Here is a 23,672-nt window from a genome sequence, read left to right as displayed (position 1 = left end):
GACATCATAAAATTTTACATTTATTTATTGTTGTGGTTTAAAAAAAACTGATTGCTGATTGCTGGTTTTTCATTAAATTTTATTACAACCAATCTTATTAGAATGATTCACCTGCCTGGTTTAATGGTTACAATGTCCGTGGCGCGCATGCAATGCAACTTCTGGAGATGTGTGAATGGGACCTGATCTGTAAGATGGTTCCGATTATGTTAATAAAATATAGGCTGATTTGGGAGCAGTATAACGGTGAATGGACATTCTCCATTTCTCTTTATATTGGATCTTTGTCAAGTTACTGTGAAAAGTTTGGATGTGCCGTAAAACCCTCCATAGTCTGCATTGTTTTAACATTATATGGCCACAGGGAGAAATTATGGTGCCTGTAAGTGTGACATAGCCTATTTAAAACAAGTTGTTATTTCGTTTTGTTTAGAATTTGATTAGAATTATTTGTTCTATTTTTAGGCCTTATCAATAATGAATTTACTCTTGCTTATTGACAATGTTTGGCATGTCCATGCTCAGCCATAATGCAATTTACAGTAGGCCTAGCCCCTATATCATTGTGAATGCTATTGAAACCATGCAATTACATAGAACAATGTGGACTGCAAATGGGTTCAAGTTACTGTGTTTATCAAAGATAAGTCTGCATTTTTCTATTGTGTTTCTGTAAGCCATTTAACAAACTATAACGGACTAACATTGGAATTGAAGTTGATTCCAAGGCAATACATAAAAGACTGTAAATACACAACTTGAAGCAACCACATATTTCGCCATGGAGCACGTTCTGATTGGCAAGTGAGGGGCCAAGCCTCGACACACCCACAACTTGTTTATTCATCAAAACACAGCCAACGCCACCAAGTGCGCCGATAATTGTGATAGTGATAATAGCAAAAATATTTCTGACACACCCCTGAACCTATAGCGCTACCGCCTGCGCTTAGATGTACCATTATATTAGGTTTGTTAAAATAGAGCCCAATGTGTTTCATTTGTGGGAGAAAGAAGTCGTCAGGAGACATCTGACTGTGAAGACCTACCCAAGTAAGAGTGCCTTAACGTGGAGAAAACAGAAATGACTGCTAGCCAGCTCACTGAGCTGACAGTTGGGAATAAATTAAAGGAATTAGCTGGTGCGTGGAGCGAATGGATCTCCACTTTTTCAAAGAGGATTTCTCTTATGATGACTTTGTTCTTGCTGTAGTTCTGGTGCTGGTGAGAAGGAGGTTTCTTCAACCTGGAGCATAGTATCAGATCATTTTCACAACACTGAGCCTAATGAGAGACTCTGTTGTATTATTCTGACAGGTCTGGGGCAATATGAGGTTCATATTGTTGGGCAAATATAATAATCATATAATAATATGCCATTTAGCAGACGATTTTATCCAAAGCGACTTACAGTCATGTGTGCATAAATTTTTTATGTATGGGTGGTCCCAGGGATCGAACCCACTACCCTGGCGTTACAAGCGCCATGCTCTACCAATTGAGCTACAGAGGACCACATATGTCAGTACCTAGTCTTGAAATCCCACAAAGGAAAATATTAACCCATATTGTGCATAGCATGTTATTTAATGAGTCTAATTTCAGTTAGCCTAACCATCATTATTGTTTCTCCTCAGATTTTGCCTGCACATATATGTGACTGGTTACAGGATCCTAGGCATTTGACGCTAGTTCCTACTTCAAAAGAGAGCCGTTTGAAAAAAAATTTATATAGGGAGAAATACAGGATTCTTCCAGGCTAGCCATGATTGGCTGAGATAGTGGATACACCAATGCCGAGAGATGAGTCCTTATTGGTGTGTCATGTCACAGGCTTCTGTGTTAAAAAGAATGGGGCTCCCCTGGTCAGTATATAGATCATCGTTTCTAGATTTTTGGAATTATATAGCTTTGGACAACTGCAAAAGTGTTGCTAAAGCATTCAACAACATTGCTGCCCTGGATTTAGCTGGTGCTATCGACAAAGCTCAGTGGCAGAAAGTTGTGAGAGACGACTTTTTTCTGGAGGACAATGTCATGGATTTAATGTAATGGACATACACAAAATAGTCCAAATTGGTGAAGTGGAATGAAAAAAATTACTTGTTTCAAAAAATTATAAAAAATAAATAACGGAAAATTGGTGCATGCATATGTATTCACCCCCTTTGCTATGAGCCCCCAAATAAGATCTGGTACAACCAATTACCTTCAGAAGTCACATAATTAGTTAAATAAAGTCCACATGTGTGCAATCCAAGTGTCACATGATCTGTCACATGATCTCAGTATATATACACCTGTTCTGAAAGGCCCCAGAGTCTGCAACACCACTAAGCAAGGGGCACCACCAAGCAAGCGGCACCATGAAGACCAAGGAGCTTTCCAAACAAGTCAGGGACAAAGTTGTGGAGAAGTACAGATCAGGGTTGGGTTATAAAAAAATATCAGAAACTTTGAACATCCCACGGAGCACCAGTAAATCTTTTATTAAAAAATTGATAGAATAAGGCACCACAACAACCCTGCCAAGAGAGGGCCGCCCACCAAAACTCACAGACCAGGCAAGGAGGACATTAATCAGAGGCAACAAAGAGACCAAAGATAACCCTGAAGGAGCTGCAAAGCTCCACAGCAGAGATTGGAGTATCTGTCCATAGGACCACTTTAAGCCGTACACTCCACAGAGCTGGGCTTTACGGAAGAGTGTACAGATAAAAGCAATTGCTTAAAGAAAAAAATAAGCAAACACATTTGGTGTTCGCCAAAAGTCATGTGAGAGACTCCCCAAACATATGGAAGAAGGTACTCTGGTCAGATGAGACAAAAATTGAGCTTTTTGGCCATCAAGGAAAACGCTATGTCTGGCGCAAACCCAACACCTCTCATCACCCCGAGAACACCATGTTTTTCATCGGCAGGGACTGGGAAACTGGTCAGAATTGAAGGAATGATGGATGGCGCTAAATACAGGGAAATTCTTGAGGGAAACCTGTTTCAGTCTTCCAGAGATTTGAGACTGGGACGGAGGTTCACCTTCCAGCAGGACAATGACCCTAAGCATACTGCTAAAGCAACACTAGAGCGGTATAAGGGGAAACATTTACATTTCTTGGAATTGTCTAGTCAAATCCCAGACCTCAATCCAATTGAGAATCTGTGGTATGACTTAAAGATTGCTGTACGCCAGCGGAACCCATCCAACTTGAAGGAGCTGGAGCAGTTTTGCCTTGAAGAATGGGCAAAAATCCCAGTGGCTAGATGTGCCAAGCTTATAGAGACATACCCAAAGAGACTTGCAGCTCTAATTGCTGCAAAAGGTGGCTCTACAAAGTATTGAATTTGGGGGGTGAATAGTTATGCACGCTCAAGTTTTCTGTTTTTTTGTCTTATTTCTTGTTTGTTTCACAATAAAAAATATTTTGCATCTTCAAAGTGGTAGGCATGTTGTGTAAATCAAATTATACAAACGCCCAAAATCAATTTTAATTCCAGGTTGTAAGGCAACAAAATAGGAAAAATGCCAAGGGGGGTGAATACTTTCGCAAGCCACTGTACATGTGAATTCATAAAGAGATGGGTGGGGCTTAGGAGGGTGTGAATGATCCTGAATAGGCGTAAAAAAAGAAGACCTCACTAGCAAGTGTTAAAATCACATCAAAAACTTTGAAGGGCTTATTCTCAAAAGTGGGTAAATTAGTATAGAAACTTTCATAGCAGCATTACTTTCCCATTGATTTCTCCAATTGCAGTGTATGATATACAATTTTGAAGCCTGTGCTGTATAGAGCCTGTATAAACTGTATAAAATAACAGTGGGAGGGGACTTTTAATGGGGAGGGAATTTTAATGAGAAATTATGTAGTTTGGTGGGCAATTCGTTATATTTAAAGTTATAATAGGAAAAGAGACAAAAAATAAAATATTTGTATTTAAGAAACACCACCTAAAAAAGATCGTAGGAGGGCAAATGGGCAGGTGCACCATCACCCCTAGGGCTCCATCTGTGCACGTGCCTGCTGGTATCTCATCTCTCAGTGGTGAAGCATTGTCTCCTTCAGAAAGGTAACTCATAATCACTTTCTCTGCATTGTTCCATCCAGTGGACCCTGGTGAAGGACACAGAGGCATTTCCATTAGTATTAGCATTAGGCGCTAATCTTCCCAATTCACCCCATCTCAGCTCCTTTCCACCAGGTCCTAACCTCACTCAGCAGAGTTAAATGGGCCCATGGTGATGATGCCTGAGGTCGTCAGGAATGAGTGCTCATCACAGTGCCGCGCAAATTAGACAACTGACAGCTCTGTGTGTGTTTGTGTGATGGAAAGTTCAGTGTGTGTGTGTGTGTGTGTGTGTGTGTGTGTGTAAATATATGTCTGTCACGCTTAGGGCTGGCACAATTACTGTATAACCGTGTAACCGACAGTTATGGATGAAGACCGTCATGAAAATAAAATTACTGTCATCATCGTTTAAAAATAATACAACGGGACGGGACGGTCGGGCATTCGTGTGGTTGAGTCAATTTCAGCTGTAACATAGACTCTACAACGTGAGGAAATGTTGTTGCTCCATGCTGAAACAAGCAAGTCTTTGGCAAACTAGTCTTTGGTTGCCTAGGCAATGCCCCCCTTCCTGCAGCAGCACATGCAGTCAGGAGCGGAGGAGAGGAGAAAATGTGCGTGTACATTTGTATTTATTGTTTTACTTTTTCTCTCTCTACTTTTTTCTGTAGGGTGCTGTCTCCTGCATTTTTTTATATGCCAGCCTCCAACCTCTTCTCCCCATGATGTCTTAGAATAGAGATGTTTAATCATCTCCTCACAGCAATCCGTTTCAAAGCTGTGTAAGATCAGACAGACCTGTCTTGTTGTGGACAATCACAGGTAGGCCCTGTCTTCGGTGATTGCATTGATTGACCAGCACCTTTCTCAGTGTGTGACTGTGTGAGCTACAGTAGCTGTGATTTGGCCATTGATACTGTCTGTGTTTTTCATGCCATATGGGACTGGTGGGACTGGCATTTATCAGAGCTCTCCCCTCCCATTGATTATAGAATACAATTCATATTATTCCAGGGAGGTCAGTGATGCTGAATCAATGAGGCGTAGCTGATGAAGAGAACACACTCACACACACTGATATATGGTGACATTTGTCACAGATGATTTAACACACACTCAGCGTATTCCTGTACACACAGGTTTCAGATACAGTCACAGCAAGGAGCGTAATCAATGCAGTGTAATCAATGGACACATTAATAGGCATCTTGTGTGTGTGTGTGTGTGTGTTTCTGTGGGCATCCGTATGCATGTGTGTGTGTGTATTGAATTCAGTGTATACTTTGTTAAATGACATAACGACACAGCAACTGTCTGGCCACCCTTTCTTTGACAGTATGCAAATGTTAAGTTATGAATAATTCATGATCCGGTTATTATGTCCTCTGGTTTGGGGTTCAGGTGATTCTGTACCATTACTAGTGATACAAGTCTTTGTAGTTTGTCTGAACAGCGACCATTTTGACTTTTATGAGTTTGGAACCCAGGTGACCTGACGCCAGGTGACTCATTGTTCCTTCAGGATGACTGTGTTAGAGCCCTCTGCCCTGTTGCCTGGAGAATAACAGGGATAGCTAATGACCTGTCCTTCTCTTCAACCCATATCAATGGAACTCAATGGCACTTAGACCAGGGGTGGTCAACTCTACTCTGGCCCTGGCTGTAGACTTTTGTTCCAGCCAATGTGGCTGGCCAGCCCTACTCCTGCGTAGCTACGTAGAGGGTGTGCAGGCTTTTGTTCCAGCACTGATTCAACTGATGTGCTGCTGATTAGTAGAATCCTAGTGCTGGGCTACATTCAAATAGAGATGTTTTATTGAGGCCCTGGGGTTTCGGATGTAAAAGTTGTGCTTCAGAGTGTACTCAGTGGTAATTATCTGAATGCAGGCCCTCTGCTGCCTGGTTAACATCAGCCGTCCTCTCCTCTCTCCTCTCTCCTCTCCTCCTCTGCTCTCTCTCTCCACTGCTCTTCTCTCCTCTCCTCCTCTGCTCTCTCTCTTCACTGCTCTACTCTCCTCTTCTCTCTCCTCCTCTGCTCTCTCTCTTCACTGCTCTACTTTCCTCTTCCCTCCACTGCTATATTCTAGTCTCACATAATTGGTTGTCTAACATATTTACCACGTGTGTATATGTGTGTGTGTGTGTGTGTGTGTGTGTGTGGTGTCCAACTGTCGCAGTGTGGTTTAATTGGATGCTCTGTGACACGACTGAACCCTACCTCCATCCCCTCACCTCGTGTTCCTCCTCTCTCTCACCTTCCTCCTCCCCTCAGCTCTGCCTCCTCCGCCTCCACCTCACCTGTCTGGTAATAAGGCAATCGGTTCTCTCTCGCTCTCTGGTTGATGACGGTGAGATGCCGCTCTACCCACCATCTCTGATGAGCTGTAATGTAACCTGCATGCTAATGTTAGCCTAAATAATAATATGAATACATTCTTAGAAGAAACGGTGCTATCTAGAACCTAAAAGGGTTCTTCGGCTGTCCCCACAAGAGAACCCTTTCAAGAACCCTTTTGGTTCCAGGTAGAACTATTTTGGCTTCCATATAGAACCCTTTCCACAGAGGGTTCTACATGGAACTCAAAAGGATCCTACCTGGAACCAAAAAGGATTCTACCTGGAACCAAAACAGCCTTTTTTCTAAGAGTGTACAGTGGGATACAATGAGGGTGGTAGTAGGCTGGCCAGAGAAATAAAAGCATTCAGTGGAGGCCAGACTCGGTGTAGGTAGTAATTATAAAATGGCCACTTGTATTGCGTCTTTGATAAGTTAAATTTGACTTTCAAATATCTTTGCCACTTTGATCCAGACATTATTTTTGAAGATGACCTTATTAATGTGCCAGTGAGGGGTTGTCTGGTAACATGGGGTCATTAGCTCTGAGTGTATCTACATTTGGGAAGGACAAAAATATCAGTCTCAAGCCCATGATATTTCATTTGACCGCAGGCCCAAGATTGAGAGCAGTGGTATTTGGATGTGTGTGTGTGCGTGTGCGTGTGTGTTTGTGTGTAAATGTGTGTGTGTGTGTCTGTGTGTGTGTGTGAGTGTGCATGCATGTGCCGCATGTGCTTCTGTGCATGTTTATGTTTGCATACACAGAGCAGGATGGAGGGCTTCGTTTCAGAGGGCAGTGACCTAAATCGCGGTTGTCAGTGAGAGGGAGGCAGCTTTGACAGGTTGACACAGAGATGGTGATGGCATCCATTAATAACTAGAGCCTGTCTAGGGCTGGACTGGGCCTCCCGCTAAGTCTGGAGCCCCAGCAACAACAGAGAACAGCCCTAACCAAGACTGAGACCAAAAAATCATACATCCCTCATGACTAAGGCCAGGAGTTCTCCTGACCATGTAACCTGACCAGGAAATCTCTGGGCCTAGTTATAGCCTGTAGGTTATACATGTATAGTTTTTGCGCTTTACATTTAGCCTGAGGGCACATGAAGCTCTCTGGAACAGTTAAAAACCCAAACCAAACCACATGAGATCTGTCTAAGATGCTCTGTCAAAACAGTTCACAGACCTAGCTCAGTTAAATGGCTTCCTCTTAGCTTTCATAAGCAAGCATATGGCCCCAAACACAACTATTTACTGCAAATGACAACCCGCTCATACGGTCTAGCTACAGTATATTATCTACACTCGAGTTAACCACTTACTGTGTAATGTGACATGAAAACACATGCATATCGGAGGAGGTTGTAAAGGTCTTGAATGTAAAACTGTTGTGGATGATGAGGGGGCTTGACCCAGAGAACCTCCAGTTATAAGTAGAACATTACCTCCAAAGCTATCATCTAGCCAGTTAGTCTAGAACCAGTGAAATAGGTCAGAGCACGCTTATATTATCCTAGATCAGAAGAAACAAAGAAACCTGACAGAACTACTCTCTAGTGTCGTGTCTATAACACTCTGTGTCCACCCAATATATTCTATCTTCCCTCTCTCTGAACCACTACTCAAGGGGAAAAGAGAAATAACAAAAAACAGAGAGATGAAGGATGAGACAGTATGAAACCACCCCACTGAAGTGTTACTGAGGAAGAGGGAGGAGTGTGTCTCAAAGAGCTGACAAGATCATTCATCTCTCCCTTCTTTCACAACCTGCGGCCATCAGATCCACATCTCCTCACATAGCTGACAGAATCACACAGGTGGATCCTCACTGACCAGCTGTATCAGTACTCTGTATGACGGGGAATATATACAGTGGGGGAAAAAAGTATTTAGTCAGCCACCAATTGTGCAAGTTCTCCCACTTAAAAAGATGAGAGAGGCCTGTAATTTTCATCATAGGTACACGTCAACTATGACAGACAAATTGAGAAAAAATATCCAGAAAATCACATTGTAGGATTTTTAATGAATTTATTTGTAAATTATAGTGGAAAATAAGTATTTGGTCACCTACAAACAAGCAAGATTTCTGGCTCTCACAGACCTGTAACTTCTTCTTTAAGAGGCTCCTCTGTCCTCCACTCGTTACCTGTATTAATGGCACCTGTTTGAACTTGTTATCAGTATAAAAGACACCTGTCCACAACCTCAAACAGTCACACTCCAAACTCCACTACGGCCAAGACCAAAGAGCTGTCAAAGGACACCAGAAACAAAATTGTAGACCTGCACCAGGCTGGGAAGACTGAATCTGCAATAGGTAAGCAGCTTGGTTTGAAGAAATCAACTGTGGGAGCAATTATTAGGAAATGGAAGACATACAAGACCACTGATAATCTCCCTCGATCTGTGGCTCCACGCAAGATCTCACCCCGTGGGGTCAAAATGATCACAAGAACGGTGAGCAAAAATCCCAGAACCACACGGGGGGACGTAGTGAATGACCTGCAGAGAGCTGGGACCAAAGTAACAAAGCCTACCATCAGTAACACACTACGCCGCCAGGGACTCAAATCCTGCAGTGCCAGACGTGTCCCCCTGCTTAAGCCAGTACATGTCCAGGCCCGTCTGAAGTTTGCTAGAGTGCATTTGGATGATCCAGAAGAGGATTGGGAGAATGTCATATGGTCAGATGAAACCAAAATAGAACTTTTTGGTAAAAACTCAACTCATCGTGTTTGGAGGACAAAGAATGCTGAGTTGCATCCAAAGAACACCATACCTACTGTGAAGCATGGGGGTGGAAACATCATGCTTTGGGGCTGTTTTTCTGCAAAGGGACCAGGACGACTGATCCATGTAAAGGAAAGAATGAATGGGGCCATGTATCGTGAGATTTTGAGTGAAAACCTCCTTCCATCAGCAAGGGCATTGAAGATGAAACGTGGCTGGGTCTTTCAGCATGACAATGATCCCAAACACACCGCCCGGGTAACGAAGGAGTGGCTTCGTAAGAAGCATTTCAAGGTCCTGGAGTGGCCTAGCCAGTCTCCAGATCTCAACCCCATAGAAAATCTTTGGAGGGAGTTGAAAGTCTGTGTTGCCCAGCGACAGCCCCAAAACATCACTGCTCTAGAGGAGATCTGCATGGAGGAATGGGCCAAAATACCAGCAACAGTGTGTGAAAACCTTGTGAAGTCTTACAGAAAACATTTGACCTGTGTCATTGCCAACAAAGGGTATATAACAAAGTATTGAGAAACTTTTGTTATTGACCAAATACTTATTTTCCACCATAATTTGCAAATCAATTCATTAAAAATCCTACAATGTGATTTTCAGGAATTTTTTTTCTCATTTTGTCTGTCATAGTTGACGTGTACCTATGATGAAAATTACAGGCCTCTCTCATCTTTTTAAGTGGGAGAACTTGCACAATTGGTGGCTGACTAAATACTTTTTTTCCCCACTGTACAAGGGGATGGAATGTTATTCTTTACAACATGCCAGTTTCTCTGAAATCGCAGTTATTGTAAGATAGCAACACGCCTCAATTACTTTGGAAAGGTAGCAGTTTCTCTGAAATGGCGTAGTTATTGTAATGGAGTTTTAGTTTTCACAACATATCAGTTTTTCTGAAATGGAACAGTTATTGTAAGATAACAACATCCCTTTCATCGTTAGCTAGACACAGGCAGAAACCTGACAAAACAGTTGTATTGTTCAGTGTTATTTTCACAGCCTTTCTGATCTGTTGTAAGCTGCTGTTATGTTTGCTAGCTGTGTGTTAACTTTGAATACGTATAGACAGAGTGCATGGTCACTACTGCACTCCAATACCACTGCACACCAAACGTAGACGAAGTCGACGACAGTCACAGCTCCCGAAATAGGAGAGCAGTGATGTTGTTCAAATGAAAACATCAGAGAAACAGTTAAAGTACAGTTTTATTTGTAGCTTTGCCTATTTCGAGTATGTCAAACAACACATCATCACAAACAGTCAAATAATGTGGGTCCATACTTGCGACCACTTAAATTTAAACAGGTTGTCAGGTACAAAATGCATATCAGCCAATTAGAATTTCGATTTACTTGCAGATGACAGAACAATAACACTTTCTTCATAAAAGCACCTGGATGTGTGTGAAACAGATAAATAAAAATGTGAGATATGAAAATGTTGTCTAACGTTAGTAGTAGCTAGTAGCCTAGTCAAGGATGCATCAATGGAATATTTTCACACAACGTTTGTTACAGATTAATGGAACAAAAATAAACCTTGAATTTGTAGGTTGAAAAATATCCTTTTACTGGCCAGGATTAACCTATTTTAAGAAATGCCATTGGTGGGTGGATATCAAGTCTAAGATCTTTATAGGTTGATGAATAATTTGTGCCAGGATATAATCAGTGCCACCTATTGAGGTTAGCATAGGGCTAATGTGTGCCATGTTATCTGATGGGACCAGCTGCAACTTACTGTTCTGTCACATGCTAGTAAATCAAAGATTTTAATTGGCTGATAATTGGCTGCCGGAGAACCTGTTTACATTTACATGGTTGCTTATGTTCGGAAGTTGCACCCTGTGTGTTTGCACTTGTGTGATGAGCATTGCTATTGTGATTTTCCTACAGTGAAAAAAGTCATTTTCACAAATCCATCTTTCTTGGAGGAATATCCTTGTTAAGGCTAGATTGTGGTTGCCATTTAAAGAGCATCCAAGGTGGTTGTGGGGAGCGTGACCTGTTATTTGTGTTGTTGTAGATGAGTGGCCCCCATTAACTCCCAGATGATGGTGGGGTAGCGTGCTGTATCTGTCTGACAACCAATCAGAATTCCTGATGGAGGAGGGTCAGAGGTCGATAAGAGTGACTGACAGAAAGCTGAAGCAGAGATGGGGTAGGAGGGAGATTCAGGGGTTAGATCTGACATCTGCTTATAGTTTGAGTAACATACATTGTTACTCTAACAGCCTCCTGTGGGATAAATGTGTTATGTTCATATTGATCTGTTACCCCGGATATTAAGTGTACCTGGATTTTATAGCAAAGTCATTCGTAATACATTGGTTCTTGTGGGGCCTTAGTGGCATTTCTGCCCAGTTCCTATTCACTGTCTTGGGACCAGCCCAGTTTGACAGGGATGATTGACGACTGTAGAGGAAAACAGTAACAGAGACTGTAAAGTCATCTGGATGTATTCCTGTGTCTTCCTCTGACTGGTTTTCCTCTTCAAGCAATGTGAATAGAGGAGGCTGGTGGGAGGAGCTATAGGAGGACAGGCTCATTGTAATGGCTGTAATGGAAAAAATGGCACGGAGTCAAACGTGGTTTCATTATGTTTGATACCATTCCATTCCAGCCATTATAATGAGCCCATCCTCCTATAGCTCCTCCCACCAGCCTCCTCTAAATTTGAAACGTCCTCTATTTCAGTCTTTAGCACATTCTCTCTTCCTTTCTTGTGTATTCCCTCCTTCAGGTTCTCTACAATCCTTTGGGGGATGTCTAAACCAAGTCTGGCATTATGTTGTTTGCCAATGCATACTTTTACATTTTAGTCATTGAGCAGACACTTATCCAGAGCTAAGAGATAGATTTTTCACCTAGTCGGCTCAGGGATTTGAACCAGCGACCTTTCGGTTACTAGCCCAATGCTCTTAACCGCTAGGCTACCTTCCGCCCCACACACACATACACGCACGCGCACATGCACAGGCACACACACACACACACACACCACATACACACATACACACACACAAACACACACACACACACAAAACCAATATCCGCTTAGTTGAAGTCTAACTGATTGTTAGGCCCGGGGGAGAGCAGCCCTGCTAGTCATAGAGGGGTGTTTGCTTATCTGCTGCAATATTGGCCATTTGTCATAATCACGGCACAGCATAGGCTTCTATTGATGGTGAATACAGAGTCATTTTTATAAATGAAACAGAGACAGCTTGCCTGTATAACTGACTGTGTGCTATTTCAGGTTTGTGTTCCTCTGCCCAGGGAAGATGCAGTACAAAGGAGGCAGCAGCATTGTTGCATTGTAATGATTTAGAACTATGAGCACACAATAAGAAGACGACTCTGACAAACACAGCATCCAATACACGTGTTGTTTGTCTCTAGTGTGAAGGGCCTATACAGTTCACCGGAAGTGCAGCTGTATTCCACATCTGTACTGAGGCCATGGCCATAGAATAAATACTTTTTTATGTAGTTTTGCTGTACTGAAACAAAGCGGTATGCTATAGCTAGAGCAATGACTGCACAACTGTAGGACTCAGTATTTAGCGTCTCCTAGGCAGAGTAGTAACTACTGTAAGTAGATGATGTTACCTGAAACCATGGCCCTTTCTTTGATCATTGGCGTTAGTAGTGTATGCTCTGTACTAGGCTGTACTTTAGCTGGGATGTGTAAAGCCAATGACATTTGGGGCTGTGAGGCGAGGTGATAACCAGAGACTGTGGAGCACAGTCGTCACCTTCTCCTGCACCCCCTGTTGCCTCCTACATCTACTGTCACCCCCTGCCCATCCCCCCACCCCTGCTCTCTTAAAATGCCATTTCCTGCTGGCGAAGGCCCTTCGGGGGGGTCTCCGGGTGCCAGGGACACACGGATCTAACACTTCTAATCCTTCTTGCACCCCTGAGCAACCCGATAGGAAGACAATTAGGGAGAGGCGTGTAAATGTCACAGGAAGCAGGGACCTCATCACTGAACACCGCAGGGGGTTCTGGGAGAAAACAAACGCCCCCCCCTCGGGCATGGTCGACTGCAGATAGGGATCTGCTGAGTGCACTGCTATTAACAGTCTGAGGGGCATTCTGTTTGTGTTCGCTAATCTAGTTTGGGAAGGAGAAAGTAGCCGTAACAAAAAAAAATGCTTCTGAGTTTTTTGATGGAGTGCAAGGCGACATACGCATCAAGATGCCTTAGGAATGCCTAGAGGTATTCATTAGTAGGACTACAGTACTATATAGTAGCAAAACATTTTGTGTAAGTTTTGGTAACTTTTTAATAAAACCTTTCATAGGGTTAATCCATTAAAATCTTGCATAGAAAGTTATTGCTCTCCCATTAAAATGTTCCAGTGGAATTCTCAGAGTGCGTCAGATTAGGAGGAGATCTCACCACCTCTACGGAGTTATTTTCAGAACAGGGTGATAATTGAGCTGTTGCTTTTTACAGCCAAACAGTAGTCTTCTCTCTCGTGTAGCGTCAATGTTTATTATTGGAAATATGAGAGGGAGTTTTCCAGACCAATGACTGGGAAGGGTTTTAGATTAATCTAGCCTGTCAATTTTGCTACTGCACCATTACCTGTGAGTGAGTTAGGGATGATACTTATGAGGACATGTCAGTGATGAGTTCTCCTATAAATTAACAACATATTAGTTATAAAGAGAGTGAGGGAATTTACCATTGTTAATCTCATAAGAAAAAGCTCTGCCTACCCTTCAGCGAAACCAACTAGAGATTTGCCATGATGGGGATTTTGGTCGACATGTTGGCTCAAGTCCTTGTAAAATCCCAAGGGAATGTTTTGAGCTTGATATGGTCAGAGTTTATTGCGATAGCATTCTATTATATCTTTATTCTAATGATATTGAGGGTGAGAACAAAAAGGATAAATGTCCTTGACCAATCTGACCGTATATTGATTTATTTAGCGGTTGATATATCGGTGTTGTTTCCACCCTGCAGGATACAGTGGTTGATATTGTTGTGTTGTGTTTCCACCCTGCAGGATACAGTGGTTGATATTGTTGTGTTGTGTTTCCACCCTGCAGGATACAGTGGTTGATATTGTTGTGTTGTGTTTCCACCCTGCAGGATACAGTGGTTGATATATCGGTGTTGTTTCCACCCTGCAGGATACAGTGGTTGATATTGTTGTGTTGTGTTTCCACCCTGCAGGATACAGTGGTTGATATTGTTGTGTTGTGTTTCCACCCTGCAGGATACAGTGGTTGATATTGTTGTGTTGTGTTTCCACCCTGCAGGATACAGTGGTTGATATTGTTGTGTTTTGTTTCCACCCTGCAGGATAACGTGGACCTGGGAGACCTGATGTTCTCTCTGTGCTACCTGCCCACCGCCGGCAGACTGACCATCACCATGATCAAGGCCAGGAACCTTAAGGCCATGGACATCACTGGGGCATCAGGTAGAACTCAACACTACCTCACACCATATCAACACTACCACAAAAACACATCGTATTTCACTGTGGATTTCTATTCAGTACACTACTATAACCCTGTATCCAATTATTGCTATGTGTTTCTATTCAATACTACCTAACATGAACATATGCTGTATACAACAGAAATATGTCTCTCTCTCTCTCTCTCTCTCTCTCTCTCTCTCTCTCTCTCTCTCTCTCTCTCTCTCTCTCTCTCTCTCTCTCTCTCTCTCTCTCTCTCTCTCTCTCTCTCTCTCTCTCTCTCTCTCTCTCTCTCTCTCTCTCTCTCTCTCTCTCTCTCTCTCTCTCCCCCCCTCCTTTCCTCTCTTCATCTCCAGACCCGTATGTGAAGGTCTCTCTAATGTGTGACGGTCGGAGATTAAAGAAGAGGAAGACCTCCACTAAGAGGAACACTTTGAACCCTGTCTACAACGAAGCCATAGTCTTTGATGTCCCCCCAGAGAACATTGACCAGATCAGCCTTATGATCGCCGTCATGGACTACGACCGGTGAGTCAATGGACTTTAACTCAGAGATCCAATAGATTTGAACTCAGTGACTCAGTAGCTTTTCAATTGTGGTTCTTATGCAGTATATACCTCTGTGCTACTTGTCAGTCTCTCAGGCTTCTTATAGCCTCTTGAGAGAGTAGATACCTTCAGTCAAGACAATACTGATTCAGAATTGATGCAAGGCCTATAGAGGGTTAAAAAGCTTTCAAGGCAGAGAGGAGTGAAATAGAGAAGGTTACATTACCCCAGGGCCTCCTATCTTGTGGGTAGCATTCCAACATCTCCTTGGCTTTATCTTCCTTCTAGTCTTTCTCTCATCTCTTCTTAATTTAGCACCGCTATGTTTTTCTACCATAGCAAATGTATCATCATTACTGTGAAGGCAGACATATTCACAAGATCACCTAGCTTTGAATGACTGTTCTGTCACACCATTATTGAAAATATACTCTCATTCTGTCGCATCATTCAGTTCTGTCACACCATTCATACAGACCCAATATTAATGTTATTTCCTGAGATTTCACATCCCATCATATATTTTGGTTGATACCCTATTCTTCACTGAATTCACACATTTTCAATTAGTCATGTGATTCACTTTTAGATCCACACAGGGTTACTGTAATGTTACTTTAATGTTCTATCTAAAGTTAGGAATACATTTGTAGGTTTATCTTACTACCCAAGTAAACATTAAGTTTAGATAGAGACAGTACTCCTTCATCTCCAGTCCGAAGGCAGGAGTAATGAAGGTCTCTGTGTGTCTCCCTATCCAGTGTAGGCCATAATGAGGTCATCGGGGTGTGTAAAGTGGGCAACGATGCAGAGCACCTGGGCCGAGACCACTGGAGCGAAATGCTGTCGTATCCGCGAAAACCCATCGCCCACTGGCACCCGCTCATAGAGGTAAAGCCGGTGTGTGTGTGTGTGTGTGTGTTCCCACATATGTGTCTTTGTTTCTAATGGATCATTTTCAAGGTTTGTCTCAACCGAAATAGGTTTGTTTGCATACTGTCAAAATAGCCAACATCTTTGAGTTAGTTTGACTAGTTTGACCGATGTCTGGTGGTTTCAGACTTCAGACAGTTGAGTGCCGTTACCTGCCACAGAAACTCATTCAAAATTATTATCCTCTTTTCTAAGGCCTCATTCTTCTCAATAATCAATACCCTAAGAGGCTCTTAACCTCTCTATCTCCCAGCGCAAAAAATCCTCCATTGTTAAAAACAACCGCAGCAGAGAATGGCAAGGCTCTCAGCGAGTAGGTCTACCTTGATGTTTTGAAGTTGTTGTTAAGCCAAATCTACTAAGAAAAAATACAATTAAAATCAGACTTTCATGTGTACAGGTGGTCAATGGTAGTTACTTCCCAAGCATGGCAGCAAGAATACTGATTCTTCTGAAGAAGGCCTTTCTACATTTCATGTCTACATTGCATTGTATAAGATGTTATTATGTACAAGGTAGCTGAACAATGTATACATACAATAGCTGACATTAATTGGAAATATATTTCCCCCCAAGGTATAAGAATACATCTATTATTATTATTATGGCAGTGTGGAGAGGAGTGTTGAGGAGTTGAAGGAGAGAGTGTGTGACCTGTACACTCAGCCTTGAGTAATGGCTTTATTGTGTTGGCATCAAAGGAGAGTGTCTTCCTGTTGAACACAGCTGAGTGAACCACCAAGGTCTAGAGAGGGAGCGAGGGAGAGAAAGAGACAGACAGACAGACAGATAGAGAGAGACATACTGTAGATGAAGTGAAAGAGACAGTAGGAGAGCAAGAAAAGAGGTAGAGCGACAGACAGAGCAGGATTTGAGAAATGGAACAATTAAGCAGACTATTCTGTTTGCTTCAGGGTTACTTACTTAATTACATTATGTGACTATGCTTTGAAATCCTCATTTGAGCCCCCAGGAAAGCACATCTATTATTTAGCAGTCTGCCTCCCCAGCCATTTGAATCAATGTTGTTCTGCCTTCACAAGGCCCTCCCCCCAAAAATCACATATTCAAAACACGCCCGGGACGCAAAAGGACTTCAAACGCAACTATGTTTGTTTATGTTTGTTTGCTCTGTAACCCATCACTCTCTCCCTCACTCTCTTTCTGTAATGGCTTCTGTCTTTTTGCTTTTTAGCCAGCAAACAAAACAATTACTGTCAAGAAGAACTGACCCTTTCACTGGAAAATAGATCTGACCTCGCTGAGATGAAAATAGAGGAATACATTTTTCTGCTTGCTTAACTAACCGATTCTAAGCGGCTAGATTTCTGCAAGCGAAAGAAGAGAATCAATCAAGAGCTTTCATGTTGAAGTGCTGGGAGTTTGAGAGAATCTTTGTTTTCACTACGGGTGCTTTAGAGAGTAGTTCTGTTTGGCAGTCCTCTAAGGAGGATTCAGAGGCAATAAAGATCATTTCCAAAACAGATTTTAGTGTGACACAGCTTGTTACTTAGCACATACAATTAGTGAGAGAGTCTTGAATTAGTGAAATCGTATTAATGTCTTTAGGTTACAATTGCTGCTTATAAGCTTTAACTACAATGCAATGAACTTGACCTACTAACAGAACTCACAATTGAATCGGTTAATCAAAGTACCAGATTTGGTCAATACACTGAACCGAAGTGATCTGTTATCTTCATCCCCTCTACAGAATGTCTCTAGGACTACTAATCTACATGTACACAGCTATCTTTATTGGAGATGTATCTCTCTCTCTTCTCTCTCTCTCTCCCACAGTACCAAGGCACCACAGGCGGGAGCCAGGCAGGGTCCTGTAATTCCCTGAAGACTCCTCCGTCTCCGTAAGCGTCTGGTCCTTCCCGGAATACGACCACAAGGAGAAGAGCCAGGCGGACCAGCCCAACCATAGGAGCATCGGCCTGCTGAGTGGTCGACATACGGTTATACGTCACGACTGTGTGCTGTCGATTTCACGGTTATCAGAGACCAACCATTGTCAGCTCTGTGTCTCTGGGACAGGACTTTTGCATGGCGAGCTGGATTGATTCAGTTGCATGTTGAGTTACCACATAATATGGTTGTTTTCTTTTTTATTCAGTTCCAAAAAGAAAATCGATGACAAAAACAACCAGGCGGTTTTAACAGTTTGATCTAAGCCTGAGTTTGAAGTAACCGTTTTTTACATTAGTCTTGTTCTACCTGTTTGTAATGGGGTGTGTCTGTATTGCACAGTGTACTTAAAAACGACCAGTCGAACTGACATACATATTTCATTTGGAAACGGTGCATGAGGTCATGGGTTTTGGTGGAATATCTTCTCCTCAGTTGTTTTCTGTTTCTGTTCTTGGAATAGAATGTGAAGTTCTGTCAGATGATCACATGACGTGCAGTGGCAATTCATTTCTTAGACTTAGTACCTGTACGTAAAAATGTTCTTTCAAATGTTATCAATAAATATGTATTGATAAAAAACAGCTGGGTGGTCAATTTTAATATTCCTCGCCTGTTGCTATGACAACCACGGATTCTCTTGAGGCGTTAAAAGGCAAGTGTAAAACCAGATGGTAATGAAAACCAACATGCCTAATCTGATCATGTAAATTATTACAATTATTGTGTGTAATTGGGGGACGGTGATTCTATTAAGTTATTACCGTAAGCTAAATGTCAAAATAAACTAGCAAAAGGCACAAACTGAGTGACCGTGAAATAGAGAGCGGGGGAGAGACGACCAAGACCAGAGAGAAGGGGAATCAAGAGATAGTCATATGACATTAACAGAGAAATGTGTGTGTGCCTGTGCGTGTGAGTCTAAGTGTTTTTCTGAGAGATGGAGATGGGGTCTAGTCATGTGTTTTGTACCTTGTCGATAATCCGTTGTTTATTTTAGCATATTACAAATCCTATCAATGAGATTGCACCCGAGTGGATAACCATGACAGGAAGAAATGCCTGTATTAGTGAGCAGGTTACTATTGACTCCACATAGAAACCAATGCCAAATGAACATCTGCTCGGAACATTCACAGATGACTTATCAATATGCTTTAGAATAATCTGGATACATGCCTAGTTGCTAACCACTGTTTCACTTTATCAGCTGGGTTCAGTCAATAATACTGTGTTGCTATGCATACCTCTTGGGGATACATGTATTTGTACATTTGAGGCTCTGACAGAATATTGACTCCACTGTTTCCTCCGGTATCATACAGGCTCGTCAGTTTTAGAGCAAGCTGATTGGCTATCGAACCATGTGTCTCCTCATTGCGTAGGCTGCGTGTTCTGGGGCTAAATTAGTCCACCGTTGCTCTCCATGGATTAGCTGCCTCCAGTGATGATGAGCTGTGATTTGTCACTGTCAGAGAGAATGTTTTCAATCAGACATGCCTGCCCCTCACAGAGTGCCAGAAATCAGAGTCTGATGGAGTTGTACCTTCTCCATATGCTGTTCTCAGGTCAATTTAGCATGTTCCTCCTAATGGTAAAGTTAGGGATTAGGAGGGTAAACTGATCCTAGATCTGTGCCTACTACCCGCAGCACTAGAAGTGTGGTGTTCTAATCTAACAAGTTGTACCTCGTGTTTTCAGATATACTGTAGACCAGGATATGTCTACCATGACTTCTGTTGAATATCCATGTTTCCTTTTCTGCTGTTTTTAGTGATTCATGACTTTATATGTTGAACTCTACCTGAATGATGACTGCCTTTGTATTGACTTTAGTCATGGGAATCATGTAACATCTGTTGTTCTTTGGACTTTTACCATTTCTGGAAATCACTCTTATGGCTGCTGTGAAGGTTAACCACATTTACCAGCGCTACATCATAGCTCCATCCACATCTATAACAAGCCAACATTGTGTTAGTTTTGAGTATGACAAGAGAGAACTCTAGGAACTGGAGCCATCCATTTATTTCTTAGCTGAGTATGTCATCAGCAGTGGTGTAAAGTATTTCAGTAAAAATTATTTAAATTTCTACTTCATTAGTTTTCTTTTGGTATCTGTACTATTTATATTTTGGACAACGTTTACTTCACTACATTCCTAAAGAAAATAATGTACTTTTTACTCTGTACATTTTCCCTGACACCCAAACTACTCATTACATTTTGAGTGCTTAGCAGGACAGGAAAACGGTCCTATTCACTCACTTACAGTATCTAGAGAACATCCCTAGTCATCCCTACAGCCTCTGATCTGGCAGACTCACTAAACATACATGCTTTGTTTGTAAATTATATCTGTGTTGGAGTGTGCACCTGGCTATCCGTAAATAAAATACAAAACTTGAAAATGGTCTGCTTTGCTTAAATGATTTATACTTTTACTTTTAATACTTAAGTATATTTTAGCAATTACATTTACTTTTGGTACTTAAGTATATTTAAACCAAATACTTTTAAAATTTTATTCAAGTAGTATTTTACTGCGTAACTTTCACTTTTACTTGAGTCATTTTCTATTAAGGTATCTTTACTTTTACTCAAGTATGACAACGGGGTACTTCTTTCACCACTGGTCATCAGCCTATACATTCTCTCCCTACATATGGGACACTTTAGAAGATGAGGCGTGACACCATTTAGATGATGGTGATGATGCAACGTTCACTAAAGCAGGGCAATTTCCCATTTCTATGAAGCCTACAGGATGCTTTGGAAATAGAATTAGGAATTAGAATACTAGAATGGATATGAACCTTCTTATGATGGTCTAAAGCATCAGCTATTTTGGTCAGGGACTTGGTCGAACATCAAATCAAATCAAATCAAATCAAATTTTATTGGTCACATGCGCCGAATACAACAGGTGCTGACATTACAGTGAAATGCTTACTTACAGCCCTTAACCAACAGTGCATTTATTTTAAACAAAAAAAGTAAGAATAAAACAACAACAAAAAAAGTGTTGAGAAAAAAAGAGCAGAAGTAAAATAAAGTGACAGTAGGGAGGCTATATATACAGGGGGGTACCGTTGCAGAGTCAATGTGCGGGGGCACCGGCTAGTTGAGGTAGTTGAGGTAGTTGAGGTAATATGTACATGTGGGTAGAGTTAAAGTGACTATGCATAAATACTTAACAGAGTAGCAGCAGCGTAAAAAGGATGGGGTGGGGGGGGCAGTGCAAATAGTCCGGGTAGCCATGATTAGCTGTTCAGGAGTCTTATGGCTTGGGGGTAGAAGCTGTTGAGAAGTCTTTTGGACCTAGACTTGGCACTCCGGTACCGCTTGCCGTGCGGTAGCAGAGAGAACAGTCTATGACTAGGGTGGCTGGAGTCTTTGACAATTTTGAGGGCCTTCCTCTGACACCGCCTGGTATAGAGGTCCTGGATGGCAGGAAGCTTTGCCCCAGTGATGTACTGGGCCGTACGCACTACCCTCTGTAGTGCCTTGCGGTCGGAGGCCAAGCAGTTGCCATACCAGGCGGTGATGCAACCAGTCAGGATGCTCTCGATGGTGCAGCTGTAGAATTTTTTGAGGATCTGAGGACCCATGCCGAATCTTTTTAGTCTCCTGAGGGGGAATAGGCTTTGTCGTGCCCTCTTCACGACTGTCTTGGTGTGTTTGGACCATGATAGTTCGTTGGTGATGTGGACACCAAGGAACTTGAAGCTCTCAACCTGTTCCACTACAGCCCCGTCGATGAGAATGGGGCGTGCTCAGTCCTCTTTTTTTCCTGTAGTCCACAATCATCTCCTTTGTCTTGGTCACGTTGAGGGAGAGGTTGTTGTCCTGGCACCACACGGCCAGATCTCTGACCTCCTCCCTATAGGCTGTCTCATCGTTGTCGGTGATCAGGCCTACCACTGTTGTGTCGTCGGCAAACTTAATGATGGTGTTGGAGTCGTGCCTGGCCATGCAGTCATGGGTGAACAGAGAGTACAGGAGGGGACTGAGCACGCACCCTTGAGGGGCCCCCGTGTTGAGGATCAGTGTGGCAGATGTGTTGTTACCTACCCTTTTTTCATTGGCGAGATGGCGCCGGAGAAGATGGCTGCCGTTTTACAGCCCTCTAACCAACCCTCTAACCAATTGTACTATTATGTGTGTTTTTCCGCGTTATTTGTAATTTATTTTGTACATAATGTTTCTGCCATCGTCTCTTATAACCAAAAAGAGCTTCTGGATATCAGGACAGCGATTACTCACCTCGCATTGGACGAAACATGGTTTGCCAGTGCTGTGATAAGATATTGTGTAAAACAATGAATTTGGAGATTATCTGCATTGTATGTTTGCTAGCTATAGCCAGCCAGTTTTAGAAGAATGATTCCATAAATTTTTCAAATTATGCCAATATGCCAATATTCCATTTAAACAATGCAGTCAATCCACAGCATACACTTGCTGAAATCAGTTGATGATAGGATTTAGACAAGTTTTAAATGCAACAAGTACTGATATTGTATAATATAATAACACTCACAGCTTTCTAAGAAAATACAAATGTTGACATTTACGGTCTGTTTACATATATTTTAGAGGCTACTTAGACCGAAAATGTGTATAAACCTGTATAAACTGCATTTATAATTATATGTCAATATTTTGGGGTTACAATATTTCTATTACACAACTTCTGATATTTCTCATACCTTTCTTTTATTTTCTTGCAGAAGTAAAAACAGGAAATGCATCACCGATGCCTCTACTGCCATTCATTCCAATTAGACTGGTTTGGATTTCTCCTGACGAAAATAGCTGCCTTTATCACCCCCATCTCTAACTGTGAGGGATTACGACATAGACCCTTTTGTAATTTAATAGGATTCTATGGAGTCGACCACCAGACGACATGGACAGATAAACTGTCTTTCTGTGTGTGTGTGTGTGTGTGTGTGTGTGTGTGTGTGTGTTATATGTCATATGGAGAGAGCACCACTTTCTTCCTCACACAACATCAATAAATTAGAGTACCAGCCACACAGTGATGATATCTTTGTTATCTCATCCCAGCTAGGGAGGCCAATGTAAATGTAATTTTCTTCCATGCTTTTTTCTGTATCGTTATATCAATGCTAAACAGGGCATTGACATGGACCATCATAAAGAGAGAGTGTAAATCACCCCTACCACTAGTGCTCTCAACAGACATATACTGTTGCTACTGCACTATAGAAAAAGCCTCTTCCATCTCTGCTCCCCATTACATTCAGCTAGCTGCAGTCTGTTTCTTTTCTGTTGTCTATGATCCCTCTTTTCTCCTCTGTCTAGCATATAGCATCACTTAGGCCGTTGGTTAGAGTTGCTGTGATGTAGATAAGGCCTCTCATCCCTGACTGATATAAACCAGGCCGTTAGCTAGCTGCGCTGCTGTTGGATGTTGCCGCGCTCCAGATGAATAATTCAGTTGTCATTAGTATGCGCAGTGTCACAGGTCTCTCTGAGAGCATTTATGACAGCCAGCCTGCTGTCGCCTCTTGTCTGGTTAACAACCACGACCCATGGTCCTGCAGTCGCCTCTCGTCTGGTTAACAACCACGACCCATGGTCCTGCAGTCGCCTCTTGTCTGGTTAACAACCACGACCCATGGTCCTGCAGTCGCCTCTCGTCTGGTTAACAACCACGA

At 42.3% G+C, this 23,672-nt stretch overlaps 1 protein-coding gene across 1 annotated transcript in view; it reads left to right on the top strand.

Moving 5' to 3' along the window:
- LOC121582924 (synaptotagmin-9) overlaps positions 1 to 20,360 on the top strand; it is a 42,530-nt gene extending 22,170 nt beyond the window's left edge. The window contains exons 4-7 of the mRNA XM_041899086.2: positions 14,469 to 14,589; positions 14,946 to 15,117; positions 15,900 to 16,029; positions 17,872 to 20,360. Coding sequence (XP_041755020.2) covers positions 14,469 to 14,589; positions 14,946 to 15,117; positions 15,900 to 16,029; positions 17,872 to 17,940 — 492 coding nt within the window. The 3' untranslated portion in view covers positions 17,941 to 20,360. The remainder of the gene's footprint in view (positions 1 to 14,468; positions 14,590 to 14,945; positions 15,118 to 15,899; positions 16,030 to 17,871) is intronic.
- Positions 20,361 to 23,672: the final 3,312 nt, after the last annotated feature.

The sequence above is a fragment of the Coregonus clupeaformis genome, unplaced genomic scaffold, assembly GCF_020615455.1.
Source record: "Coregonus clupeaformis isolate EN_2021a unplaced genomic scaffold, ASM2061545v1 scaf0114, whole genome shotgun sequence".
Classification (NCBI taxonomy): domain Eukaryota; kingdom Metazoa; phylum Chordata; class Actinopteri; order Salmoniformes; family Salmonidae; genus Coregonus; species Coregonus clupeaformis.
The sequence above is the reverse complement of the archived record's forward strand: the minus strand, read 5'-3'. Positions and strand labels throughout refer to the sequence as shown.